The sequence below is a fragment of the Besnoitia besnoiti genome, chromosome IX, assembly GCF_002563875.1.
Source record: "Besnoitia besnoiti strain Bb-Ger1 chromosome IX, whole genome shotgun sequence".
Classification (NCBI taxonomy): Eukaryota; Apicomplexa; class Conoidasida; order Eucoccidiorida; family Sarcocystidae; genus Besnoitia; species Besnoitia besnoiti.
In genome coordinates, this window is record NC_042364.1 from 1,578,317 (window position 1) to 1,597,883 (window position 19,567).

At 65.3% G+C, this 19,567-nt stretch overlaps 1 protein-coding gene across 1 annotated transcript in view; it reads left to right on the forward strand.

The window, feature by feature from the left end:
* Positions 1–1,001: 1,001 nt before the first annotated feature.
* Positions 1,002–19,567, forward strand: part of BESB_013990 (uncharacterized protein) — a gene marked incomplete at both ends in the record, with an annotated part of 29,375 nt that continues 10,809 nt past the window's right edge. Inside the window, 11 exons of the mRNA XM_029360129.1 lie at positions 1,002–6,952; positions 7,383–8,234; positions 8,946–9,297; positions 9,684–10,277; positions 10,744–12,077; positions 12,429–12,714; positions 13,244–14,157; positions 14,699–14,908; positions 15,362–15,769; positions 16,021–17,884; positions 18,224–19,363. Of these exons, the coding sequence (XP_029216796.1) occupies positions 1,002–6,952; positions 7,383–8,234; positions 8,946–9,297; positions 9,684–10,277; positions 10,744–12,077; positions 12,429–12,714; positions 13,244–14,157; positions 14,699–14,908; positions 15,362–15,769; positions 16,021–17,884; positions 18,224–19,363 (13,905 nt within the window). The remainder of the gene's footprint in view (positions 6,953–7,382; positions 8,235–8,945; positions 9,298–9,683; positions 10,278–10,743; positions 12,078–12,428; positions 12,715–13,243; positions 14,158–14,698; positions 14,909–15,361; positions 15,770–16,020; positions 17,885–18,223; positions 19,364–19,567) is intronic.

Below are 19,567 nucleotides of genomic sequence, written 5' to 3' on the forward strand. Positions count from 1 at the left end.
CTGTAAATACGATTACTGACTTTTCACCGACACGCTAGCTCCTCTGGCGCTTCTGAGAGGCATGCAAAGCTGGCAAATGCTTGTGCATTCCTCGCGCCAAGTCAACTATGCCTTTTCCGTTTTTTTCAGTTGCTTTGCGAAGGTACAGCAGTCGAAAGTCTTTCTTTTTCGGAGGCCACTGCCATCTTTACCGCACTTCCGTGTCTCGGTGGAGCCGTCTCTCTGCCCTCTCCCAGGTCATAAGCCCCTGCATGTCTTGCACTTGACGTGTGCCAAAAGCTTCATTTCTGCGGCACGTAGCGCCGCGTCTTGTCTCTTCCTCCTGATCTCTTTCCACTGCTTTTAGCGTTTTTCTCGCTGGCTCTGAGACTGCTGCCTGCGAAGCGGCTCTGGCTCTGGTGCTCAAGAACTCACCTTCCACCGCTTGAAAAGAGGCCTCGTTGTTTCGGCGTCTCAAAAGGCGACGATCACGGTAACGCCGATTCGCTCAAGAGAACTGCCCCGTACCCACGTAGACAAAGAGGTCAGATGAGGAGGAATATGACCTTTGCGGTCGTAGGGAGCAAGCCAGAACCACCACACTGGGCAACGAAAAACCCGTCTTGCGTTGCGGAAAAGCATCGATCTGACTGGATTTTTCCTCTCTTTCAACCAGGGCATGACGCATGGGGGCAGCTGAGCAGTCAAGCGTCTGCTTTCGAGCACCAATTTCTGTGCGGATGCAGCAAAGGCAACGCTAGCAAGGACTAGGGCTTGTTCCATGGGCAGGGCACCTCTCTGAGCACGGTATTCTCATGCTCGCATTTCACGGCAGGCGCATGCCTTATGTGGTTCTGAGCGTTGCTAGCTTGGTTTCGACGCCCGAAATTCGGCGGTAGAGTTGGGGGCGGGCTGGAGACAAGGCGCCGAGGGAGGCGTTTCAGCGACCGCGGAGAGAACTACTGGGGACTTCCACGCGACGCAGAATGCGCTGACGGCTGCCGCCGCGCTTCAGCAAAGCCATGGAAGAGCCTCGCTTCCACGCGTCGGCCGTCGAGGCGGTAGAGGGACGTGGCAGGGCCGGTCGCCGAGCCGAAGGAGACGGACGAGCCCAGCCGGCAGAGTCGCCGCGGCCAGCCCACGTTGGAGGCGCCGAGAGGCGAAGTCACAGGAAAGAAGAAGCAGAGCTGGTTCACCTTGACGGAGAGGCCGCGCAGAGCGGAGATACAGTCGAGGACTTTCCGGTGAATGCCACACATGAAGGCGAGCGCGCAGAGGACGGGGAGGCGGCTGCCGCGACCGCGGAGGTGCCGGTCGGTGGAGACCTCGGCGTGCTTCCGGCGCCAGATGACGAGGCTTTTAATGACTTCAACGTGGAGGCCTTTCCGCCGACGCCTCGGGCAGGCGAAGCTGAACACGCAGACGCGCAGGCTCCTGCGGCGTGCGACTCGGCGCCGCTTCGCAGACGGGACCCGAGCGGGGCGGATGCGCTACGCGAGCGCAAGAGTCCCGCGCGGCACGTCGGAGGAAGCGCCGACGAGCGGAGACAGGTGACGCACGAGGTAGATCCCAGGAAGAGAAGCGTGACCGTTCCTGAGACGGTAGAGGACGCTACGGAGACGGCCTGGGCGGCAGATGCGACTCCGACAGCGCGGCCGCTCGCCGCAGCCGTGGAGAGCCGCGAGTCTCGTCCTACGGAGCGGCCAGAGTTCTGCATCGAAACGAGCGAGTCTGAGTCACTCGCTTCCGTTCTTGCAGACACTCAACGCCATTCTTCAGCTTCAGCCCCTGCCCCAGGCGAGGCGCAGCGGAGTCCACTTGCCGAGGCCTGCCAGGAAGGCTTGGCTGAGAGTGTTCCTGCGGGCTCCGCCGCACGCGTCCCCAGTTTGGACTCGCCGGCTTCGAGTCTCGCGTCGGAGCCGCTTTTTCCTGACTCCTGTCGTTGTCCTCCTTTCGCTTTCCTGAAGCCGTTCCATGCACCACGTTCGCCCTCCGGGGCCTCTGGCGCCTCTTATGTTTCCTCTCCTTCGTGCTGGGCGCGTCCCGCTTTCGCCGCCTCGTCCCCAGCGCTGCCCACACCCGCGCCCGCGCGGCGTGCCTCGCTTTCGAGCTCCTCAAGCTCGCCTTCGCGCTTGGGTTCGCCTGTCTCTTCCTCCGACTCTTCTTCCGCCTCGTCTCCGCGTCGCCGCGACTCGCCGCGGACCCGCCCCTGCAGCGCGGCCGCGCGTCTCTCTCGCGTCAGTCCAGACTTGTGCCCCTTCCTGTTGGAGCACGAGGGCGCGCGCGTGACGGCAGTCCTGTTGAACTGCCTCTCGCTGGCCCAGTTCGAGTTGGCGCGGGCGATTTTGCGGCAGCTCGTCAGCACGGATCCCCGCCACGCCGTCGCCCTCACTGCCACGCTCGTCCTCCACGGGCCGCCGCCCTCGTGGCTCTGCTCGCCCAGTGTGCCCAGCAGCGCCCACCTCGCCTGGCTCTGCGCACACGAGCTGCTGGCCGCCTGCGAGCGACAGCGGCGCACGCCGGCGTTCCCTCACGACCGCCGTGGACCGCCCAGTCGCAGGCCTCTCTCTCAGAGTGCGCGGCGTTTCCAGGCGTCTGTCTCGGCGCCGCTTCCCTCCGCCGCTGTGTCTGCCGCGGCGCGGGCCGCTTTGGGGCCGCAGGCGGCGCTGCCCGCGAACCGCCTTCCATTCTGCCCTGCGTTCCCGCTTCCGCTGCTCGCGATTTTCCCGGCGTGGCTCCTTCGCCGTCTGCACATGGACCTGCTTCTCGCGCAGGCGCTGCTAGACTCTGCGGCGCATGGCACGCCGGTTTTCTCGGCCGAGGTCGCCACGGAGCTGCGCACGCTCCACGCGGTGCTGCTGGGGATCCCCCTCGAGGTAGCTGAGCAGGGCGATGCGCGGGAAGCCGGCGGCGCGGTTGGCGCCAGAGCGGGAGGAGTCCAGCAGCTGGAGGCCCAGAGCGAGCGCCCAGGCGAGTGGCGGGTGTCGGAGGTCGGCCGAGGCCTATCTGCCTGTGAAAGGGCGGCGAGGGGCCCTCGCGAGCAGCTCGAGGGCGTCGAGGCGAACCGCGGAGCTGGGGAGATACCGCAGGAGCAGACAAGCCTCCCCTCAAGAGAGGGGAGGAGGCCTGCGGACGGCAGTCGCCCCCCGCCGGTCAGGAACGTCGATGAAGGCGCACGCGAAGGCGAACGCCAGGGCGCAGGGACGCGCTTCCATCCGACGCCTTCTGGCGTGTCCTCGTCTTCCGCGTCTGGAGCCCAGTCTCCGTTCTCGTGCGAGTGCCCAGAAATTATTCACCTGCCGTCGCTGCTGCTGCTGCCTCTTCCACACACCTTGCCGGCGTCGCTCTCGCGCCTGCCAGGGTGCGTCGTCCCTCGGAAGGCGCGCCTCGCGAGCTACCTCCAGGGGACAGCACTTCTCTCGCTCGAGGCAGTGAAGCAGCTGTCGAGCTTTCTCAAGTCGCATCCTGCGGCTGCGGCCGCACTCTTCGAGGCGCTTGGATACGCGCCTGCGACGGGCTGGGGACTGGAGGTGGGGACGGGTCGAGTTCCGCTGACGCCGCTCTCGCCGCATGCGGTGCGAGGCTGCGAAGCAAGCCAAGCACGTGGCCGCGCCTCGTCGTCGATCGCGCCGCCCGCTGCGCAAACAGCAAGGCGAGAAGGGCCGCCGCCGCGAGACTTGGAGGCGCGTGGCCTGGAGGCTGAGGACGAGGAAGGGCTACGACAACGGGCGGCGTGGGCGTGCAAGCTCGCCGTGGCGAGCGTACGGTGGGAGGGGTGTCGGGGGTCCGGGGAAGCGCGATTTCTCGTCGATATGTCTTTTCTGCTGCGCGTGTTTTCATCGCATGCCGACGCCGCGTTCCTCCGCGTCGCCTACTCCGTCCCACGAGTCTTGACGCCTCTTTACAACCCGGCCTCGCTCTTTAGGAGCTTCACGAACCTCCGGCGCAGCCGTGAGTCTGCCGTCCCCTCGCTCGCGCTTTCTGCAGCTCCTCCGCGTGCGGACGACCTGCCGCCGGAGGCCTGCGAGGAAGACGAGTGGGTGATAGCCGAGTCTGATGCGCCGCCGAGCCCTTCCTCGCCCCGCCCGCGGCTGGACTGCGGCGTCTCCGCGTCGTCGAGGCCGCTTGCGTTTTTCCTCTCCTTCCGAAGCGGCGGGACAGCTAGCTTCCAGAGCGAGCCAGGCACCTGTGTCCCTGTGTCTAGCCTGAAGGCGCTCCGCCCCGCCACGGTCGAGGCATTGACCGGCGCGGTGCGGCTCCAAGTGGTCAGGAGACTGCAAGCTTTGCACATCGGCGTGGCCTCGGAGTCCCTTCTGCGGATGCGCCGGGAACGCGAGCCGTTTTTCGCCTCGCTCGGCGGCGTGTCAGACCGAAACTCTCTGCAGCTTGCCAGCCGGCTCCGACCTCCCGTCGACCAGCCCTGTCTCTTTTCAGGACTCGAATCTCTCTGTGCGCTCGCTCCTGGCGACCGCGCCTTGGGGCTGGCGAGCAGGCGGAGGAGGCTGCGGCAGCGTTTCGTCGCTGACGCCTACTGCCACCTGCGGTTTCTTGACCCCTCCGCGGGCCTCCTCGCTCTCCTCTCGTCGCTGCTGCAGCCGCAGCTCCAGCAGAGCTACGCCGCGGCCGTTGCGCAGGCTCTGTGCGCCATTCGCGAGCTTTGGCAGAGGGCGCGTCGCCCCGGGACCGACGGCAGAGGGAGAACTCGCGATCCTGCGGCGGAGGCGGGGGACGACAGCGAACGAGAGGCGCGCGAGCCACACGGTCTGCAGTCACCCGCCCCGAAGGCCTTGAGGGCAGCCAGCGTAGAAGGTGCCGCCGCCAGCGGGTCGGGAGCAGGCAAAACAGGGCTGCGGCCGGCTGAAGCGAAGGGAGGAGGGGCCCGCGGCGATGCAGCAGTCGGAACCGGGATGCGAGCACAGGGTGACGCGCCTCCTGATGACGACGTTCAAAAGGAGAAGAGCTGCACTCTGTGCGCCGCTGCGGACTGTCCCCTCCAGATGGTGACTGTCGTAGATCGTCTAGGGCCAGTCCGGCGTGAGCTTCTTCGCGAAGGGCGGAGTGCGCTTTTTCTTCTTATCAGCCTTTTTGTCGCGTTCCACGATGATGCCGACGCAGCAGCGCTCCTTTTGCCCGCGCTGCGGCGATTCCTCGCCGAACTCGCCACGCAGGCGACCGCGTCTCCGGTCGTCCTCGCGGGCCCGCTCGCGCCCGCTGAGGCCGCCCCCGCGCCGGGCGGGCGCGGCTCGACGCTGGCGCAGTCTCCGTCCCCTTCGCCTCCCTCGGCGTCTTTACCCTCTTCGTCTTCGGCTTCTGGCGCTTCGGCGGCGTGCTCCCCGCGGCAAGCTGCGGCCGCGGGTTCGTTCTCGTCGGTGTCCGCCTCCGCTTCGCGTCCCGAGGAGGGAGGAGAGGCTGCCGGTAGAGAAGATTCCGCGCTGGAGCAGGCGTGGGCTGGGCGAGGAGTTCTGGAGAAGTGCGTGTGGCTCGACTTGAAGGAGGGCCGGCGGTGCTTAGAGAGGATCTTCGAAGCGTCCCTGGTTCCTCTGCTGCAGGCTGCAGGCAACGAGTTTCTCAGCAATTCGCGGTCGAGGGCGTCGGCTCCTTCGTCGTCAGCCTTCCCTCTCGCGTGGACAGGGCCGCACAGAGCTGCAGCTGGAGGACTGGGGTCATTGCGAAGCGGCGCTGGAGGCGATTCCCACGTAGACGGCCAGCGACTCGTGGTCTCGAGCCGATGCGCCTCTGCCTTGCAGAGAACTGCCGGCTTTGTTGGATCTGTGTCTTCTCCGGTGTCAGAGACTGGCTTCGGAGACGGAAACGCAGCGTTGGGCGACGGGCGACGAGCTGCCGCCGCCCGCAGAGACGGACTTGAAGCCGTGGACGCGAATGACGGCGACGTGTCTAGACACCACAAACCCGCGTCGGCAACTGCTTCGCGGTTTTTCTCGAAATTCCTCAACCAGCTCACCTCAGCGTCGACTGCCGGCGAAGGTGCCGCGGCCCGCGACGGAGGAGGGAGAGTCTCGCCGGCACTGATGGCTGAGCAGAGTCAGCGCCGGATGAGCGTCGACGCACGGGGCCGCGAAGGCGCAGAGCAGGAAGGAAGCGACCCGCCGCATGGTGCGCGCAGGCCGGCGCGCGATGCGCACAAAAGTGAGACCATCTCGTCGCCGCGTACGAGTGTCTCGAGGGAGCGACGCCCGGCGGAAGAGCTACCGGCGCGCCCAGGCTCTCTCGCCCTCTTGCGCGCCGAGTGTCGGCCCTCTGAGGTATCTCAGGATGCGCGGCCGTACCCGCGGGCCTCCCCGCCGGGTCAGGAGACCCGCGAGGAGACCCGCCGTCGGGGGGGGGCGTCTCGGCGGAGGCTCACGCAGGGAGCGGAAGGGGGCACTGAGGAAGCCGGGCTGCAGTGTGCGAGCTCGCCTCGAACTAAGGACGCGCGTGAGAAAGAGGAGAGGGGTGGAGGCGAGCGACCTCGCCAGCGGCCGCCCAGCAAGCAGACAAGGCAAAGCGTAGGGCACTCTCCGTCCTGGGCACCTGACAGCCGCGCGCTGTCTCGCGCTCGCGAGTCTTCCCCTGAGGCCGAGGCGCCACACCCGAGCACCGCCTCGCGGCTGCAGCGGGTGGGCAACGATGGGGAAGACGCAGAAGAGGCACAGGAAGAGGCGAACAGAGGCCGCCGCCACGCACTTTGCAGGGATTCTGCCCATGACCAGGAGGACAGTGACACAGAGGAGGGGGCAGAAAGCCGCGGCGCTGCGCCCTCCGAGGCAGAGGCCCGAGGGCGGGAGCGAGGCGGCCGAGGGCGGGCGCGGCTGCGCGCCGAATCCCAGGAGGAGGAAGTCAAAGAGGCATACAGAGCTGGAAGCCATTTGACGCCGCAAGAGGCTCGCGAGGGGGCCTGCGAGAACAATCTGAGACGGAGGAAGAAGCTCTGGGATGACAGCCGCATAGGCGTTTACGGGGAGTGCCCCTCCAGGTACGCTGAGAGGTTAAAAACACGCGCCAACGTCTGCACGTAGTAGGCGAGTCGGCAGGCTCAAGGATATCGGATATCTGCGTCAGTATCTCCGCAGCGCAGAGACCCCCAACAGCAGCCCTGCGGCTTCCTGCATGTGGCTCTCTGCAGCTGTTTCCACCGCTCTGCCCGCGATGAGCCGACCTTGGTAGCCGTGGCAGTCTGGTTCCAGTCGACACGCATATGCACATGCATGCATGCGCCAACGCCCAGAATGCAATCAATGCTTCACGTTCGTCGCTCTTCGGCGCGGGCGGTTGTTCGTTTCGGTTCGTGTCTGTCGTCTTCCCGTCCTTCCGTGATTCTCTCTGCGTGCGCTCCAAGCGCACTGGCTCGCTGGCTTCCGTCCGCTTAGGTTCCCATTCTGCGCTTTTTCCTGCCTTTCGCGCAGGAGCGTCTTGTCGCGCTTGCCCGTCTATGAGGCCTTCCTCTCCCATGCGCCGCTCACAGCCTCCGAGCCGCTTGTGGCGCCTCCCGTTCCCTCCCTCGCGTTGGCGCGGGGGCTCTTCGGCGGCGACGCGAGGGAGGGAACGGCGGAGCGCTCTGCATTCGCGTCTGCGTCACTCCTCGCACCTTCTCCGCCCGTCTCGACAGAGCCTGAGTGCTCGCCCGCGGAGCCGGCTGCGGCTCCAGTCGCTTCGCAGTTTGCCGCGCGAGCTCCGGGCGAGAATTTTCTGACACTGCAGCTCTACGGTCACTTGGACGACCACTGGGTCCGGCTGAAGATGGCCCACTTGGCGTTGCCGCCGGCGTTCGATTTGATTTCGTTTTCTGCTGTTTCGACGGGCGCGGCCGACTGTGTTGAGTCGCCGCGGGTGCGCGAAGCGCGCAGAGCGTATTTCCAGCGAGCTGCGTCCCTCCGCAGCGCCGGGTCGCCCCCCGCGTCCTCGCCGGCTGCCTCCTGCGGTTTCTTCGAAGACTCCAGCCACACTCCGCATAGTCTGCCTCGCGGGCAGCGCGGACGCGGCGACCCTCGCCCGCCGCGGGGACTCGAAGCGGGGCGAGGAGGCGCCGGCTTGGGCGCCGCGGCCGGGGGCGCCGAAGCGGATTCCGACCGCGCTCTGGCGTGCATGAACCTCGACGAGGCCTCCGCAGTCGCTGCGGAGGATGAAATGGCCTTTTCGAAAGCCGCAGGCATTCCGCTTCCCGCCTTCTGGGACAGCTACTACGCCTGCTTGCGCGTCGCGCAGGAGCACTGCGTCGAGTTTCCGCTGAGGAAAGCCGTCGAGCTCGTGCTGCAGAGGTACGCAGGTCGCGAGAGGGATTCGGGCTCGAATCCGTTCGAGTCACGCAGAGTGCAGCCAGCGAAAAGCGCTCGGATGCGAGTGAGATACGCAGCATCGTAGCTGAAGTGAGCCGCTCTGAGGCAGGTGTGTCTAGAGGCGACGTCTGGGGAACATATCCCGCGAGTTGAAATACTGAACTAATTGTGTAGCTATTGCAGTGAGCTGCGCATCACGAGTAAACGTATTGACGGCGTCCTCACTGGGAGAGCGCCGCGGCGCAGCGAGACGGACTGCGCTGCGCGTCGCGGCCGCAGGTCTCCATCGCGTCTCGGATTTGGCGCCGCACTCCGTGAACGCCCATCTATGCAGGTTGTCGCCTGCCTCTCTATGAGCGTCTGTTTTTAAGCTGTCTGCGTCTCCCCTTCATTGCGCCTGCCTCTGCTTGAGTCTCACGTGGACGTTCCTCTCGGCGCTTCGGCGCCTCTCTCGCCTGGAAGGTCTTCAGCTGCATGCGCTTGTTCACTGCGCAGCCTGCGTCCTTTACTCAGTACGAATGCGACCGGAATGCCAGTCTCGTCGTAAGCTTAAGCGTAAAAACGCCTCAGTGTCTATCGATATGCCTCTTGGGCAGAGCGCCGCTTCTGCGTCGCTGAGTGCGTCGGCGGCTGCGGCGTTGTGGCTCATCACCCTCTCCTTCCTGGCTGCCTGTGTCGGTGCGTCTCGCTCAGGCAGTTTGCACTCGCCTCGCGGCTGCTGGCGCCCTTCCCCCAGCTGCGTGCGCTCGTGGCGCTGCTCTGCTGGGGCGCTTTTGCGGGGCAGATGCGCTCCCGCCAGCGGCTGCTGGACAGCGTCTGGCGCGGGTTCGACGATAAAAATGGCGGACGTGCATCGCCAGCAGAGCCCGCAGACCTCGCTGACGGGCTCACTCCGCGCAGCTGCAGAGACGCCCCGCCGCGGCCCTGTGAAAGAGCCACCCGCGCGCAGGGGCGAGGCGCAGGAGGCAGCCTCGACTGGAAAGAGACCGCCGCGCCCGGCCTGAGGCCGCGCGACGGAGACATCATAGTTCAGCAGCACGTGCAGGTCGGACGACGTAGAAACGAATCTGAACGCGCCGCGGAGGTCTGCAGCCCCGACGCGACCCGCCAGCGGCAGCCAGGCGGCGGAGACGCCGGCAGGGCATTTGCATTCGAGATTCATTCTCCATCGTGCATCGGATGCCTAGGCCTTTAGGCCCAGACTACCAAGTGTCCATGAGTCTATGCCGGGCACACTTCGTCTTTTGTCGGTGTGCGCTCAATCAACATTCATATACTAACTCTGGTTTCTTAGTTGCAATTGCATTTGTACTCGAAATCATTGCGGGTAATATTAATTACTTGCGAGTCACCGCAGGCTCGCTCACTCACTGCAGGCGGTGTCAAACGCACTCTGGGCTCGACTGTGGAATGCGTGGCTGCGTTTCGTAGGTCCTCGACTATAAGACGCGCGCGAGCTGGTGGCTGGCGGCGCTGCTGCTGTCACACGGCGCGGAGTCTGAGTCTGCGTCTCCCTCCCGACTCTCGTCTTTGCCAGGGCCGCAAACGGCCGCCGCAGAGGCCTCACCCGTCGTCCTGAGCTCCGAGAGGTCGGCGCTGTTTCGGCGCTTGTCCGCCAGGCAGGCGGAGTGCGCAGCCCGTCGCCTGCGCGAGGTTGCCCGGCGCTCCCACCGGCCGGGGACTCCATTTTCCTTCGCTTCTCGTGGAGAGCGTGCGACTGCGGAGGCCCTCGGAGACTCGCCGCAGGGGCCGCGGGACGGTGGCGACTGCTGCGAGACCGCGAGCAAGCAGCGGGGGGCAGGGCGCGGCGCCGCAGAGACCCTCGAGGGTGAAGGGGCGCGCGAAGGCGACGCAGATTCGAGTGCCTCGCGCGCGCCTGCCGCGTCCGCCGCACCAGTCGGCGCAGGCCGAGACGAAGAGGGCAGTGACCGACTCGTGCTGGACGAGATGGAGCCCGAAGACCGACTCGCGGCTCTGGCGGCGGAGGTGTTCGATGAGCTGCAGACACACTCCGCCCTCTTCGTGGTGAGCTGCCGCGCCCCCATCTTTGCTTGCTGACTCCCAAACGAAACAGACAGTGCTGACAAATCCGCCTCAGGTGGGAGTCAGTTTGTCAGCGGTCGAGCACCTACTCCGCTTTCCGGTTCGACTTGTATTTGTAAGCATGCATTTGCGCATCTATCTGTCTATCTGTTGGTCTATCTGCATTCGTGACAGCTGTCCGTGGAGGGGAGCGGAGTCGGGCAGCAAAGCCTCGCGGCACGCAGCCCCCAGTCTGCAGCGAGCTGTTCATCCATCCGCGCGGCCGGGTCTGTTAGACTTGCACTGCGTCGCGAGCTCACGCGCCACCGCGATTTGCTGTCGCAGCGAGCAAGGAGTCGCTGCGCACGATTCTCTTTGCAGCGCATTGAGACCGCGCCCGCCGTCGGCTCTCCAGCGCCGCTGAAGTTTGGTTGTCGCCCCCGTGTGGACATGCTTTTCCGCTGTTCAGCTGCGCGCGCGCGGGTGCCTGCCGCGCATCTCGCCTTCGACGTTCTTCGCAGGGCTGTCGAAGCTGCCGCCGACGGCGCGGCGCGCGACGACGGCCGAGCGCGAGCACGACGCGGATGTGGCGTACCTTTACTTCGCGCTGCGCGCCGCCATTCACCTGGTTGAAGCGAGCTCCGCAGCCCCCGCAGCCTTCGCACCGCTGGTATTGCCCGCTCCGCAGCTCCCTGGCTGGCCGCGCCTGCGTTCGAGGCAGCGGCTGCCGGTGCCTGGGGGGCCCGCTGACGCGGGCGCCGCGTGGGCGCGCGGGAAAGAGAGAGAAGGCGGCGTGCAGCTTCGAAGCAGGGAGCGCGCGACCCACCAGAAGCACCTTGCGGGCACCGCGGACGACGCGTTCGAACGCGACCCCCGGCTCGGTCCCGGCCGTCGCGCGAGTGCCCTGTCCGCGCGACAGCGACAGGCAGATGGCGGCGCCTACGCCGCGAAGAGAGGCAGAAGCTCCTCACGCGGCGAGCGAGAAGCCGCAGCTTCCGCGGAGCAGACTGGTAGTTTGCGAGAGGATGCGGAGAGCGGGCGCTCGTGGAAGGGCAAGGCGCATCCGTGGGAGACGTGCGAAAGGCACGACGAAGAGGAGGCCTCGGGAGCGTCGTGTGCAGACAGAAGAAAAGGCGCTCGACCGCGAACTGTGTCCAAGCACAGAGCCGACCTGCAAGCGACCGCTGACTCTACAGAGGCGAGGATGCAGCCCCCTGAGGCGGCGCACGCGTCTGTGCCCTTTGCGTCCGTGGAGCCCAGCGCCGCGCAGACCGGGCGCTGGGTCTGGGGCCGCTTCGCTCGCCCTGGAGACAACGCGGACTTGGCTGTGGCCGCGCGCAAAGCCGGACGACAGGCAGACGTCTTCCTTCTCCTCGACTCTGAGGCGCCCAGGCATTCGCGGCGGGAGCTTTCTCCTCTCCAGGCGGACAGCGTCGCCTACGTGTCCGCGTCTCCGGCGCAGGCCGCCGGCGCGCTCAAGAGCCCAGAGGCGAAGAAGGCCGAACGTGCCGGCGAGGTCGCCAGCTACGCCGAGGCTGGAAAGCTCCCGGCGCCCGCCGGGTCGCAAGCCTCCGCGCAGCGGCTTGAAGCCCTGCTTCCGCATCTCAGCGACTTGATCGGGGCTGTCCGCCGGCCTTCGTACCGCGTCGCGCTGCTCCTTCACCTCTGCAGTCTCTGCTTCACAGCTGTCGCCGACGGCGGCCTCTCGCAAACGCCGGAAGAGATCCGCGACGCCCGCGCGATGGAGAGGAGACGCTTCATCGTGCCGCCCAACGTGCTGCTGTCTCTAGTCATGCTCATCAGGTGGGCGACAGGCGACAAAGGAAACGCGTTGCGCATGCCGACCGAGGCAGGGACCTTCCGCTCGCAGACGACTGCCGGATGCCGCCTGTGGTTGTTTATATTTGCCTTTCTATCTACCCCTCTCTATGGATCTATCCATCTACGTATCTATATGCATGCACGTAGACTGGCCACATGCTCTGTATTTTTCTGGATTTCGCACGCGCGTCCGGCGCTTCACAGCGTCATGCCGTCGCCAGGGCTGTGAGGCTGCCAGCCCTATGCATATATACTTCCTCAGTGCCTGGATTGCTCGCTTCGGCGCGTTTCTCTCCGCATTTGCCTCCCCTTGTGTCTCCGCCTGTGTCGCAGAGCTCACCTGGAGCAGCTGAGCGAAGAAGTCGTCGGAGAGGCAGAGTGGGAGGGCGAGTATGGGCGGTCAGACGAAGACCGCGAGGAGTCGACTGGAGAAGAGAAAGAAGACTGGAAGGAGGAACGGTTCGCAGGAAGTCGGCGAGAGGCGGCAAGTAGAGGCCAGCGGCCTGCGGGATGTCGAGGGGAAGCCAGGCAGAAGGCGGAAGGAGAGAAACACTCGGGCGAGGAAAGAGCGCACAATGGCGTGCTGCTTTTCATTCGCGCTCTCGACTGCTTCACTCAAGTGAGCAACCTTCTTCGGCTGGCAGCGAAAAACGGAGCTGGAATGGAGATAAATAACGGAGGAATCAAAATCATGTGCCGCTTCGGGTTTTCTGCACTCCCCGGTCCACAACATAGACATTTATATGTTTACATATGTATCTGTTGATGTATGGCAATCTATGTAGCAGGTGTGTTAAAGATGCTCGCCAGCAGACGTCTGCCGAGGTCAACGACGGAAACGCAGACACATTGACGCGTCTACATTCATGCGCGATAGCTCAGAGAGAATGCAGCTTTCTATCTGTACACTAGCCGTTTTGTGAACTACTTTATTTTCCTGTCTTAACGGCGAGCGAACGCTGCTTCTCAGACGAAAGTGTGGGCAGCGGCAAGGCACTCACCCTGTTGCAAGCGTCAGCAGAAGCTTTGCCTCAGATATCAAGCGACAGACGCCTCAAATTCGTACGCCGCGGCCCGCCACGGAGGACGGAGTGGCGTGCCTGTATCACGCGTTGATCTGCGAGTTTGTGTGTGTTTGCGTCTTTCAGGAACTCTTGTGGAGAGGTCAGCTCTGTCTGGAGCAGTTTTTCGACGGCGTCGCGTTGTCGGCGGCCCCCCATGCTGGGAGTGCATGGCCGCACACGACGGCTGAGCCTGGCGGTGACAGCCGCCCGCGCGTGGCTGAGAGCCTCGGCTCTCCGTCTCCCTCGCTCGCGCGCTCTCCGTTGCCCATCTTCCTCGTCGACGCGTCAGCGCCGCGTTTTGCCGCGCGTGCCAGGCAACGAGGCGAGCGACAGAGGCGGCCGTGCGAAGAAGGACAGTCCCCGAGAGGGGCGGCCGCCCTTACGCCCAACCAGGACGCAAGCTCCTCGGGGGGGCCTTCCCTGGCGGCGCGTTCCTCCTCGTCAGACACCGAGCCGCGGGCGCCGCGGAGCGGGCGGCCGCGTGCGCTCGCGTCTGTCGTGTTGATGCCGCAGTGGCTGCAGCGCTGCCGAGAAATCGGCGCAGTGCCCACGCTGCCAGCCGCGGCCTTCCAGTCTACGGCTGGCGCCGCATTACTGGACAGCGGCAGCGACGCGGAGGGCGTCGGGGGGAGAGGCCGAGAGAGCGGCGGAGAGAGGAGAAGAGACGCGGCGGCGGAGGCCGCGAGGGCGCCGGGTGATGCCGGCGGACGCACGCGTTTGCAGTTGGCGAGACGAAGCGAAGGGACGACGGGTTCGCCGAGCCGGGCGGGGCGAAGGCTAAGCCCTGCGGCGAGCGACGGGAGTCAGGTTACCTCCAGAAGCCTCGGGCAGACGCGCGTAGGCAAGGCGCTGAAGCGGTTCACGACGCCGGTCGCCGGACAACGCAACGGCGAAGGCAGACTCTCCCTCCGCGCGAATGCATTCAGCTTCCACCTTCTCTCTTCGCCTTCCCTCCTCGTCGCCCGCACGCTGCAGCTCAACGACTTTGCCTTTTGCGCGTAAGTGGCTTCCACGTAGCGAGTCTGCAGTACAGGCTTCTGCGTGCCGCGTGGCGCGTTCACTGTGAAGAAAGACGCGCGAGCCTAGTCTCCAGAGTGCACCACATTAGCGTGCGCGTAGGGTCGTCCAAGTCAACGTAGACAGACGGCCGCTGAGGATCCGCGTCGCTTGCTCAGCTGCTGGATGGAGATGGCGACGCCGCCCGCGAGCGCCTGGGGAGATGCGAGCTTCTCCCGTTTCTCCTATTTTTAGTATTGTCAGTGAACTCTTTGGGTCTGATTCTAGGTGCGCAGTGAGCTCTCTGCATGAGCGGCAGGAGGCGCGCGAAGAAGTCCGCAGGCGCCGGTCTGCGACTTGACTGGCGGTGTGCAGGCTTGTGCATGGATGTCGTTTCCTGGTCGACGAGAGTGTGAACTGAGTCTGATTTCCCCCTCCTCCCACACTCGTGGAGGGATTTTACCAGATTGCGAAAGAAGCTCGCAGAATCCAATCGAGCGCGCGCGAGGTTCCGGTTGTCTGTTCGCTGCGTTGCCGCCCCAGGCGCTTGCTACGCTACTTCGACTTGCCGCAGAGTCTGAACGCCACGGTCGCCGTGGCGCGGGCCTTCGCAGAGCTGCGGCGCGCCCTCGGGAGAGAGGCCGCCCTCGAGAAGAGCCCCGCAAAACGGGCGCGAGCCGCAGGTGCGCTGCTGGAGAGCGCGCCTGCGGAAATTCAAGTGGCGGCAGAAGAGGCCGTGATCGCCATGACCAGGTGCGCTGAAGCTATTCGAGAGCTGAGGTTCCTCTAGAGAGGCTGAAAAACCTCACACATGCCCCGCGGGCACCACCCGTGTGTGTGCTTCCAAGCAAACATGGTCACCGTGATATCGAAACCCGACAGTTTCTGCTGTCTCAAGCGGGTGTCCACATTGGCGTCCGCAAGAGTCTACGACGCCGGTGTTTTGTAGAAGACTCTGGGAGGACCAAGCCGCGAAACGCTATTTTCTACATATATATATTTGTCTATATATGTGTGTATGCAGAGGCTGATGTGAATGTATCTGTATCGCGCGCGTGTCTCGCGCGAGGTGAGGAGTCTGTTGTCTGTGCAGGGGACATCGGGAGCGCGGGCTCTGGCGTTACTGGAGGCGCTCGCAGGCTTTTTCTTCTTTGAACGGCGTCTGGTTCAGATCTTTTCCTCTGCCCTCTGCGTGGGGTGGTGCAGGGCTTTTCCCGCGGCCTCTTCGCTCGCGCCGGTTGCGGCGTGGCCGCTGGCGCTTGCGCGCGGCGCGTCCTCTGCTGGGGCTGCGGGACCGCTGGGCGCTGCAGCCGTGTCGTTCTCCGCCGCGTTGGTGGATTGGGCTTTCCTGCTGCTCATCCAGTGGCCCCAGCTGCTGGCGCTCTACGCACACGTGGATGCGGCCGTCTCGTGCGCAGCTTCGCCACCCGCGTGCGCGCTGCTTCTTCGGCGCGCACTCGACGCCCTCGAAGGCTCGAGTCCCCTCGCGCCCATTGGCGAGCGACGCGCGGGTGAGGGCGCGGAGGGCGAGGCCGAGCCGGCCGCGGCCCTGGAGGGCGGAAACGCGTCGCTTCCAAGCGCGCTTTCATCCTTCTTCAAAACTTTCGTAGACAGGTAGGGAAGGGAAGGGGAAGAGGCGGCGAGTTCGGAACAGGCGGAAGGGGTGACCAGTGACCGCAGAAACGGCGAGAAAGAGCTTAAGACGCGTCCGCTTGCGGGCCTGTTCGTTGTCGAGCGGCCTGCGGGTCTCGACGAGAGGTGTTTTGCTGCTATAGCAGATGCAGGGGGAGGTGGACGAGAATGAGAAGGAAGGGAGCGAGGTCACACTCTGCGTATGCCAGTTTTTCTCTTCGTTCTGCCTTCAGACTGTCGGTCCTTCTGGAGGCGCGGAACCCCATGCCGACCTCCTGGCGGCCACTCGCCGGCCTGCTGCTCGACGTCGAGGCGCTGCCGACCGAGCCCGCGCTGCTGCGCTCTCATCTCTACTCGCTGCAGAAGCAGAAAACAGCTGTGGCGTCGCTCGTGGAGACGCTGCAGTTCATCAAGGAGGGCAAGCGGGCGCTGCGGTCGATGCATGCGGCGCGACTCTACCTCGCCACCGCCGTCACGATTCTCAGCTCGGAGCTCGGCATAAAGTCGCGGAAGCCGGACGCGAGTCTCGCGGGCGACGGCAAAGCACTCGCCACAGGCGGGGCATGCAGTGGAGACAGCGCCCGGGATCCACGCCACTCCGATGCGGGCGCCACGAACGTCTCTCTCGCGGCTCCTTCTGATTCAGCCGCGGTCTCGTCTGCCTCTGGGGCAGGCGCAGAAGCAGAGCCCGGTGTGCGACGCACTCACGGCGCCGGCGAGGAGAAGGAAGCGACTCTGAGCTCTCAGCAGCTGACCGCGGTGGGGGACGTGGCCAGCGCAGATGCGCCTGCCGGCGACGCGGCGGAGCCCGGCGGCCGCGCGTCTGCGCAGTATCTCTTGCATTTTCTTCAGTACTTGAGTCGCATCGTGGAGCTAACTGAGGCGGCTACCCACAAATTTCAGAAGAAATCGAGCGCTGCGCAATCCTCGAAAGGCACTTCGAACGCGTGCGCCTGCTGCGGTCTCACTGATGGATGCTTCTACACAGCGTGGGGCTCGCCGCCCCCGCCCTCGGCCTGCCCGGTGGGATCCGCGGACCCAGGGCCCCTCAGGGCGCTCGCGGACGCCGAGGCGGCCGCGAGCCCTGCTTCAATGCCTTTGTCTGGCGAGCCTGCGACTTCCGGCGCTGCGGCCCGCGGCAGCCTGGCGGTCGGGGGGCCTTCCCGCGCCCCTACCTTCGACTTGTTTGCGGTCCTGTTCAGCCGGCCGGAGGCCACGATCGCGCGCGTCCTCTTCGAGCTTCGCGGGCGCGCCGAGGCACAGAAGCTCGCTGGGCTCATGGACGTTGACCTCGTTAGTGTTTTGATCCAAGCTGCGACGCCCCTCCAGCTCTTCCTTCTCCGCGGCTTCGAGGCGACCGGACGCGCGGATGCGCGCCGAGGAGAAGCAGACTCCGCGCCTGAAGTCCCGGCGGAGCGGTGTCGCACCCTTCAAGCTGAGAGGTCTCTACAAGCCGGACCCGGCGACGTCTCTTCAGTCCCCTCCCTCGGCGGTCGCTCCGGCTCCGCGCCCGCCTCCGCGACCCAGGGCTTCGCGAGTTCGCGCGCGTGGCGCGCAGGGGGCAGCCCGCCGGCGGCGCTCGGCGCCTCGCCGTATGTGCTGTCGATGCGGACCGGCCTGCTGCTAGCGCAGCTCGAGCAACCCCTGAAAAACGCGCGCGCCAGAGACACCTGTCTCCTCGCGGCGCTCGCCTGCCTGGAGCGGCTGCCTGAGCGCTGGCCATCGCGGAGCTTCTACCAAGCGAGTCTCGCGCTGATTGGCGACGACCTGCGCCCGCTGCAGCGCTGGATAGAAGAGCGCATCTGGTACTGGGAAGCACTCCGGCAAGGCGCAGGCCCAGGCGCAGGCGCGCAGGCCTGCACACGCGAGGCAGACTGTCTCGCCTGCGATGGAGCGGAAGAATCCGAACGCGCCACACAGAACGGCGACGCGAGGCTGCCCGAGCCGGAAGCAGCCGCCGACTCCGCAACGGCGGCGGCCACGCGCGAGAGGAGAGAGGGGCGCGGAGAATCCGAAGTCGAAGCGGATCTGCTAAGTAGAATCGAAACGCAAGGATGGACGCCCGACCAGCTCGCGGCGCTGCCGCCACATCTTCGTGTAAGCTATTCGCTCCTCTAGAGGAGGGCCTTCGCAAGCAGGGCGAGAAAGTCAATCAGCTGAGCCCTCGAAGCTTGATTGCAGAAGCTTGACTATGCGCGCCTCCGTATGAGTGTCTGTGCATGGGGACTGCGTTCGTACACCGAGAGCTATGCGTGATTCGGACTGTTGCGTGGGAGCGGCCTCGAAGGGGGGGGGGGGGGGGGGGAGAATGTCTCGGCTTGTTGTCCTAAGCCGAAAACGCTAAACGTGTTTTGATCTCGAGGTCCTTCTGCACGGACGACCGCTTTGTTGCGGCCCTCTAAGGCTTGTCTTTCGTATCTTTTTGGCTGTTCGCAGGGGCTGCTTCTCGCAGTTGCGGACGACCTGGAGGTGAGCACGGAGGCGTGTGCGCGGCGGCAAGCGACGGGGCTGATGCGCCGTGGAGAGCTGCAGTCCGCGCTTCGCCTAATCGACCGCACTCTGCCAGGAGGAAGTCCGCTGCAGAGACGCATTTTGCGTCGTCTTCTGCGCAGCCACATGCGCAGTGCAAAGCACAGTCCCGCCTCCTCGCCAGCAGGCGCGAGCGGCCTTCTTGAGCGGCCGCCGGCGCCCGCCGCAGAGGCTGAGCGCGCCTTCGAGGGCGGGGAGCGATCGGCGCCTGATGTCCAGCTAGCAGCAGCCGACCCGGCGGGCTCGACGCACGCGGGCACGGGCGGGCGGGTATCGCGAAGTCCCGAGGAGGCCCAGGGGGACTCCTGCGGAGACGACCTGCCGCTTCCGGGCTGCATCGCGCGTGAGGAAGACGCCCTCCGGGCGACGGAGGCTGCGCTCGCGCTCTACCGATTATGGGACGTGCGGACTGTGCAAGAAACGCTCACCTGCTGCCTGCGCCGCCTCCGCGCAGAGGCGCACGCCGCGGCGGCGACCTGCGCAGAGGAAGACGCTGACACGGAGACCTCCTCGGACGCAGAGAGAGACAGCACCTGCACCACGAGCAGCGCGGAAGAAGAGGAAGAAGACCTGCGCGAAGAAGGAGAAGGGACGGCAGCGAAGACCAGTTTGAAACGCCGCGTTCCCCCTGCGACAGCGCCTGTCTCACACGCCCCGCAGGCTGAGGCGACCTGCGAAGAACGATCTGAGCAGGAAGCGAGCGAAGACGGTCAGAGGCCGCGCGACGCGCAGTCGTGGGCCTGCTGCGAGGTCTCCTCTCTCCTGCCGTCGACCGGGGAGCCAAGTGATTCAAGTCTCGCCCTAGACCGGGAAACGACTCCGAGAGAGAAACCGACGCGGCGCGAGCGACGCGAAGGCCTTATCGCTCGCGTTGAGCAGGTGCTCACGCAGGTGAAGACCTTCAGCCGCGCAGTGGAGCTCTGCGGAGAAATCTGGACAGTCTGGCATGGCGTGGAGGCGGCCTGCCAAACGGCTGAGGGCGTCAGCGAAGTCGTTCACGTGCTCCTGAGCCACAATGGCCACGAACTCGCCAGAGAAATCACCGAGGTAAGGCTGAGTCGTAAAGGGCAATGCAGAGATGGAGGCGCGGTCTTGCCTTCCGTGCCGCTCCGCAGCATCCAGCCTGGCCGGTTAAGATTAGGGCTTGTGTTTTAAGACTATTTTATTGCTGGCCTCCTTGTCTGTCTATGCCTCAAGGTATCTGTAGATCTTTACATATATATATATATATATAGTCGCGTAGTTACGCAT